The sequence below is a fragment of the Calidris pugnax genome, unplaced genomic scaffold (assembly GCF_001431845.1).
Source record: "Calidris pugnax isolate Ruff unplaced genomic scaffold, ASM143184v1 scaffold407, whole genome shotgun sequence".
NCBI lineage: Eukaryota > Metazoa > Chordata > Aves > Charadriiformes > Scolopacidae > Calidris > Calidris pugnax.
Genome location: NW_015091179.1, coordinates 247,276 through 254,207, shown reverse-complemented (window position 1 = coordinate 254,207; position 6,932 = coordinate 247,276). Strand labels below are relative to the sequence as shown.

General features: G+C 59.1%; 2 protein-coding genes across 2 annotated transcripts in view; one reads left to right on the top strand and one right to left on the bottom strand.

Annotated features, from left to right (window-relative positions):
* Positions 1 to 674: 674 nt before the first annotated feature.
* Positions 675 to 2,893, bottom strand: LOC106898275 (2'-5'-oligoadenylate synthase 1-like). Its single transcript, XM_014959415.1, has 6 exons — positions 2,644 to 2,893; positions 2,175 to 2,469; positions 1,908 to 2,095; positions 1,584 to 1,825; positions 1,363 to 1,495; positions 675 to 1,279 (listed from the first exon to the last, which is right to left on the bottom strand). The coding sequence occupies exons 1-6, from the start codon at positions 2,860 to 2,862 to the stop codon at positions 758 to 760; spliced, it is 1,599 nt and encodes a 532-aa protein (XP_014814901.1). The 5' UTR covers positions 2,863 to 2,893; the 3' UTR covers positions 675 to 757.
* A 3,389-nt stretch (positions 2,894 to 6,282) lies between these two features.
* The window catches only part of IFRD2 (interferon-related developmental regulator 2), a 3,983-nt gene continuing 3,333 nt past the window's right edge, over positions 6,283 to 6,932 (top strand). The window contains exon 1 of the mRNA XM_014959401.1: positions 6,283 to 6,297. Within this exon, the coding sequence (XP_014814887.1) occupies positions 6,283 to 6,297 (15 nt within the window). The remainder of the gene's footprint in view (positions 6,298 to 6,932) is intronic.

Genomic DNA, 6,932 nt, shown 5'->3' with positions numbered 1-6,932 from the left:
TACAGCAGGGACCCCCGCTGGCACTCTGAGTCAGGGTGCTCGGGGATTGGATGGGGGGGGGCACGTCGCCGATGGGTTCCCCCCAAGCTCACAGCTCCTCACGGTTTCGTTTCTGGAAGAGGGAAAGCGAAACTTGGCTTGGCTTGTTTCCTGCTGTGTGTCACCAGCCCAGCGCTTCAGGCAGTGACAGGAGGTGACATCGGGGCGTGGGCACGGTGACAGGCAGGGCACCCCCAGCCCTGGGCAGGACCTGGCGCAGGGTTTCCATGCTGGGAAGCTGCCTGTGGCCACCTGGGCACCCAGGGCAGGAGCCCGCCAGGGAGCCGGGGCCAGGAGCCAGGGGTGGCAAAGCCACAGGGCTGGGGCTACCTAAACTTCCCGGTGGTGATACCACCAGGGTGGTGGCCCGGGAAGGTTTACAAGTTGCCGCAGGCAGGAGCAGGCAGAGGATGGAGCTGTTTTTTTCCTGAGGTCCAGCTGGCATCGTGCTGGCACCCCTGACCCCACTGGGCACCTCAACGCCCATGTCTCCCTGTGTTGTCCCAGCAGCTGGTGGCATTGATGTCCCCCCCCTCATCTCAATAGGGTCCCCCCTTACCATTACTTCCCTCACCCCGTGCCACTTGGCACCGTCCCCAACCAACGAGCAGCACAAGGATCTACCAAAGCATTTATTTCCAGCACAAGCTGCGGGGAGGAAGGTGGGGGGAAGAGGGGAGGGTGGTTCAGGAACACCTACTATTGCTGGGGGTGATGATCAGGAGGGCGAGCAGGCAGGGAACTGGGGGTGCAGGGGCTTGCACCCCCCCCGGAGCGGCAGGGTCATGAAGATGGTGCTCATGGGCTGGATGCCATAGTGTGCCAGCGTGTGCCGGTCGTCCAGCATCACGGAGCTATACATCAGGCGCTGCTGGTCAGGGTGAGGCCCGTTGGCCCTTTGGATCTGCTCCTTCAGCTGCCGGACGGTGTTGGTGGGAGACACCGTGTAGGTGGTGGTCCGGTTCTTTTCATCCTTCACGAAGACCTCCATAGTGTCGGTCTGCAGCAGCAGCAGCGTGGTGCTGTACAAGATGCCGTGGGTGGCCAGGGTCTCGCCATCCTGCAGGATGACATTGCGCCTTCCTGGATCCTGCTGCGACAGGCGCTGCCTGTACCAGGGGATGTCCCACTCCTGCTCGATCATCTCCTTCAGCTGCCTGACGGTGTTGCTTGGGCTGACGATCTTTCTCAGTCTGGTGCCCGCCAGCTGCTTCACCTCAATCGTCACAGGTGTGGCCGGCTATGGGGACAAGAGAAGGGGTGGGCAAAGCAGGCAGGGGTTGAAGGGGGTTCCACAATGTCCACAGGCACTGGCAGCCTTACCTGCACATTCCAGGCCTTGATGGACATGACGCAGGACAGCGAAAGGTCTCTGGCAGCTTCCCGTGCCAGCAGGTCCCATCTATCACCTTGGCCCAGGATCCCTGTGGGGTCGGCGGGGTCCAGGATGATGGGGCTGCGAACACAGAGGGCAGGTGTTTGCCATCAGCCCCAGGCAGTGCCGCAGGGCGGGTGGCATGGGTCCCACAAGGTATGGTCCTCACCGGGGTTTGCACAGCAGGCTCTTCACGTGGGCGCTGATCTCGCTGTGCTGGAGCGAGTAGCACCCCTCCCAGTAGATGCAGATCTCCTGGTGTCGGCACAGCAGCTCCATCACCGTACGGAAGCCCTGAGCCGTGTCGAAGGATTCGTTGGAGCCTGTGCCCTGCTCCCAGGCGTAGATGGTCAGCAGCTCCAGAGCATACTTGGGAGGCAGGTTGCTGGTGCCGCACCGTGGCTTCACCCGCTGGGAAGAAGATGGGGACAGGGGTGAGAGCTGGCTGGGGTGGGTGCCCGGTGGGAGCCAGGGAAACCAGGCAGCCACTCACCTCCTTGTACCAGTACTTGACCAGGCGCAGGAGGCTCTTCAGCTTGGGAGGGTAACGCTTCACAAACTTCTTCTGCAGCTCAGTGAAGCAAGGGGAGAACTCCCCGGGGCCACCATTGGCTTTCAGAAGCTCCACATATGCATTCTTGTACAAATTTGGGTCCAGCCAGGAGTCTCGGCGTACCTGCCCTGCGGGGTGAGAAGAAGGATGAGAGCCATCCCGGCACTGAGGCCACAGCCCGGCCCCATGGCAGCTCGCAGCCCTTACCCAAGGCATCGTAAGCAGGCAGGATGTCCACCTCGGTGGACTCTGAGTTGATCTTGGAGTTGAGGGTGAGGCTGAGGGAGCGCGGTGTATTGCCAGGACCCTTGTACCGGGGCTCGCTGATGTCCACGGTGAACGTCAGGCTCTGCCTGCAGTCATGCAGCCTCATCTTGATCAAATCCAGGATATACTTTCTATTCTTCTTCTGGTCCTGGTAGCTGGAGAAGCAGCTGAGGAAGAGCACCACGTCGGCATCTGAGGTGTTCTTCAGGGCTGTGCCCTTGCCTGATGAGCCACCCTGCAGAGAGGTGCCCTGCCCGCTCAGCACGGCTGCCCCTCAGCACAGGGACCGCCTGCCATCATTCCTGGGGCTGCCAGGGGAAACTGAGGCAGGGCAAGAGCTGGAGCGGCAGGGCAGAGGGAAGGGTGGCAGTAGGGGTGCTGGCTGGTCACCGTGCCAGGCAATGCTCACCTTGACGGTCTTGTTGACATGGATGTTGGTCTCCCTCGGGAAGCAGTCCTCCTTCAGGAAGTCGCAGATCTGCCTAATTGTCTGCTTCACCTGGATTCTGAAATCTGTGCTGGGCTGCAGGAATTCCATGATCCAGGTGTCCAGCGTCTTGGGGGTGGCTTTCAGCAGCCCATTCATGGCATCCATCCTGCCAGATGTGGTCACTCGCTCTGTCCACATCTGTCTGCCTGCAGCTATCTCTCTGCCTGCTCCTGCCTGCACCAGCTTTTAAACTTTCCCTGACAGGAGTCAGATGATGTCACCAAAGCTCTGATGCCGTCACCGCCGGGAAGTTAAGGTGGCCACGGCATCGAAGTTTTGCTTTTCCCCGTTCCCGGTTGCAGCTCCCCGATGGTCCTCGGTTCCACCACCACAGAGTCTGGAAGGGGACAGGAGGGTCTGCGTGGCACTGCCATCACCCTGGCACCTGGCTGAGGGTCAGAAGTGACAGTGGCAGCACAGGCAGCTGCCTGCAGGCTGGGTCTGGGGTTCTGCAGGACCTCATAGTCCCAGGTGTCTGCAGAGGCCGCGGGCAGCATCCCACCGTGGGGACCCCATGCCAATGTGTGCCTGGGCTGGGGGTGCCCTGCCTGCCCCAGTGCCCGCCTATGCTCACACTGGGGGCTCAAGTGTCCAGGCTGGGGTGCAGCCAGCACTGGGATGTGGCTGGTGCTGGTGGCACGATGTCACCATAGGCGATGGGATGTGGCTGGTGCCAGTGTCATCAGAGGCCCAGGTGCCACCACAGACTATGGAATGTGACCAGTGCCACTGGAGGACCTGGTATCACCCCAGGCAATGGGACACGGCCAGGTACCAGCGTCACCAGAGGTCCTGGTATCACTAAAGGCAATGAGATGCAGCTGGTGCCAGCATCCCCGGGGGTCCCGGTGTCACCCTGGCGGTGGGACATGACCGATGCCAGCATCCCCGGGGGTCCCGGTGTCACCCTGGCGGTGGGACATGACCGATGCCAGCATCCCCGGGGGTCCCGGTGTCACCCTGATGGTGGGACGTGGCCTGTGCCAGCATCTCCGGGGGTCCCGGTGTCACCCTGACGGTGGGACGTGGCCAGTGCCAGCATCCCAGGAGGTCCTGGCGTCACCCTGGCGGTGGGACGTGGCGGGTGTCAGCATCCCCGGGGGTCCCGGTGCCCCCCGGCAGCGGCAGGTGGTACGGGCAGGACGCCGCTGGCCGCGCCACCTTAAGCGCCGGCTGCGACGGAGCCGGGAAACGGGAGTTTGTGTCACTGTCCCGGTTTCGGTTTCTGGCTGCTCCGGCTGGAAACGAAAGTGCGAAGGTGGCTCCGCAGCGGCGCTGCCCCTGCGGCCCCGGTGCCCGCCAGCCCCCCCCCCGCTCCCCAAACTCCTCCTCGGAGCCGGGTCCCGGTGCGGCTGGATCCAGCCGGAGCCTCCGGTTGTAAGGAAGAGTCGGGACCCCGGGCTCTGCCGCGGGGTCGGTTTATTTCAGGTCGAGCTGGGTGTCTCCGAGGAGAAACACCACCCCCCTATACCCCCCCCGCGGTTGTTTTCCTGTGCCCTTTGAGGCCTCACACACGTATCACACGAGGTGTTGACATCTGTGTCCGCAGGGACTGTTTGTCCAATCGATTTGTTTAGTAGGTGCTTTTTCTCTATGGTGTTTGGAATAACATCTTCCACGTTTTCCCTGCTCGTGCAGTTTCATCTTCCTCCCGTCTTCTCTGCACTTGGGTCTCCTCTGTCTTCTGTTGACTTCAGAGAGAACGGTTTCTCTCTTGCTTCGAAGGTCCTTCCCTTCAATTACAGGCCTGGTCCAGTTTATCTCCGTGCAAGACTCTGACCAAGCAAAGGTTCAACTGAAGAACAGTCTTGGTTTGTGGCCCAAGGCTTCTGCACTCCGGTCACTCGTGCCACAGCAAAGCCACTCGAGTTTCAATTCAACCTAATTTTAAGCCATCACACAGTTAATTATAATATTCTGTTAGTAAACTATTTTAATCCCCAACATAAGGGTATGGGCAGGGGCAGGGATAGAGACGGGGCAGGGATACAGGCAGGGACAGGGATATGGGCAAGGAGCAGGGACACGGGCAGTTATGGGTAGGGACAGTGACAGGGGTAGAAATAGGGACAGGAGTGGGTATCTGAGCAGGGATGGGGATACAGGCAGGAGCAGGGACAAGACAGAAGCAGAGATACAGTCAGGAGCAGGGACATGTGCAGGTGTGCAGACAGGGGCAGGGACAGGTAGAGGGACAGGGATGTGGGCAAGGAGAGGGGAAGGGACAAGACCAGCATCAGGGACGGGGTACACGCAGGGACAGGGCTGTGGGCAGGGACCGGTGTCACAAACATTTCGTACCTGGCCCCTGCAGCCCGAGGACCAAGGCCAGGAGAGAGCAAGAGTCACTCTTTATTTGCATCTATGCAGTGTCCCAGCCAAATGAGGGCACCACGTGGTGTGCACACACACACACACACACACCGCCCTGCTTTGCAAAGTCACTGTGATTCTCTGGCCACAACACCCTTTCTTTGGTATGAAAGCCAGAGAGGGACTTTTTACAAGGGCACGTAGCAATGGGATGAGGGGTAATGGCTTCAAACTGGAAGAGGGGAGATTAACATTAGATGTAAGGAAGAAATTCTTCACCCTGAGGGTGGTGAGACACTGCAACAGGTTGCCCAGAGAAGCTGTGGATGCCCCATCCCTGGAGGTGTTCAAGGCCAGGCTGGATGGGGCTTTGAGTGACCTGGTCTGGTGGAAGATGTCCCTGCCCAGGGCAGGGGGTTTGAACTAGATGGTCCTTAAGGTCCCTTCCAACCCAAACATTCTACAACTCTATGATTTTTTTTATCTGTGAGGCCAGGTCACAGGAGGGTCTCTGGACTGGGGTGGGGGGGTGTTGTTGGAGGACACGCTGTGTTGGCCTTATCTCAAGGAGTCCAGGGGTGGCCTTCATTCTTCAGGGTGGGGCTGTCCTCCTTCTCCTGGCAGTGAGCTGGTGTCCTGCAGCCATGCCTGCCGAACCCTAACCATGCAGCATACAATGTAAATATCTGCATCTTAAGAAAGTTCATACAGCTTCATACCATGAAGATTAGTTGGTACAGCCTGGAGAACAGAAGGCTCCGGGAAGACCTCATTGCAGCCTACCAATATCTGAAGGGAGCCTACAGGAGAGCCGGAAAGGGACTCTTTGTCAGGGAGTGTAGTGACAGGACAAGGGGTAACGGTTTTAAATTGGAAGAGGGGAGATTTAGAGTAGATATCAGGAAGAAAATCTTTCCTGTGAGGGTGGTGAGGCTCTGCAACAAGTTGCCCAGAGAAGCTGTGGCTGCCCCATCCCTGGAGGGGTTCAAGGCCAGGCTGGATGGGGCTTTGAGCAACCTGGTCTGGGGGGAGGGGTCCCTGCCCAGGGCAGGGGGGTCGGAACTCAATGATCTCTAAGGTCCCTTCCAACCCAAACCCTTCTATGATTCTATGAATAGCCGGGGAAGGAGATCTCCCTTTTCAGATGCAGGGAGGGGCAGGGGCAGGGGCAGGGACGTGCCAAGGGCAGAAAGTGCCACAGGATGGTGATGCCGTGAAAGACGAAATCAGGACTCAATAGCCAGGATGACTATTGAGCAGGTATCCTTTATTGCAGCACTGGACGCACAGGGGATCGCTCCTCCAAATGTGCGTGCCAGACGGAGTCGGTTTGACAACATATATGCATACATACATCCATATTCATGCAAGGAGTCTTAACATATTCATTAGTTTCCAGTAATTCATTACCATAGGCTACCTCCCTCTTGGAGTTCCCCATTTGTCAGAGATAAGATAACATTGTGCTGGCCTCATGATTGCTGCCTACATGCCTGCCCTCCTGTCTTGTTACTTATCGTAGCTCTGCAGGGGTTGCAGGCCCCTCTTTGTGGTCAGTCAGGCTACATTTGCTAAGTCATACTTAGGTAAGCAAACCTTCAAGCCATACCTGGCCTTATTCTTTAATTCAATGGGGACAGAGGCAGAGGAAGGTGCAGGGAGAGGGACGGAAGCAGGGACACAGGCAGGGATGTGGGCAGAGGAAGGGATGTGGGCAGGGGCAGTGATGGGGCAGGGGTGGGGATGGGACGGGGACAGGAGAGGGATGAGGTCAGGGATGGGGACAGGAGAGGGGAAGAGACGGGGCCAAGCATGGGGTCAGGACGGGGTCAGGTCCGGGTCGGGTCGGGGTCAGGTCCGGGTCGGGTCGGGGTCAGGACGGGGTCGGGTCGGGG

Coding starts and splice junctions, on each gene's coding strand:
- LOC106898275 (XM_014959415.1), bottom strand. CDS start 2,862: ATGTGGACAGAGCGAGTGACCACATCTGGCAGGATGGATGCCATGAAT. Junction 2,096..2,174: donor GCCTGCTTACGATGCCTTGG/GTAAGGGCTGCG, acceptor CTCACCCCGCAG/GGCAGGTACGCCGAGACTCC. Junction 1,496..1,583: donor AGCCTGCTGTGCAAACCCCG/GTGAGGACCATA, acceptor CTGTGTTCGCAG/CCCCATCATCCTGGACCCCG.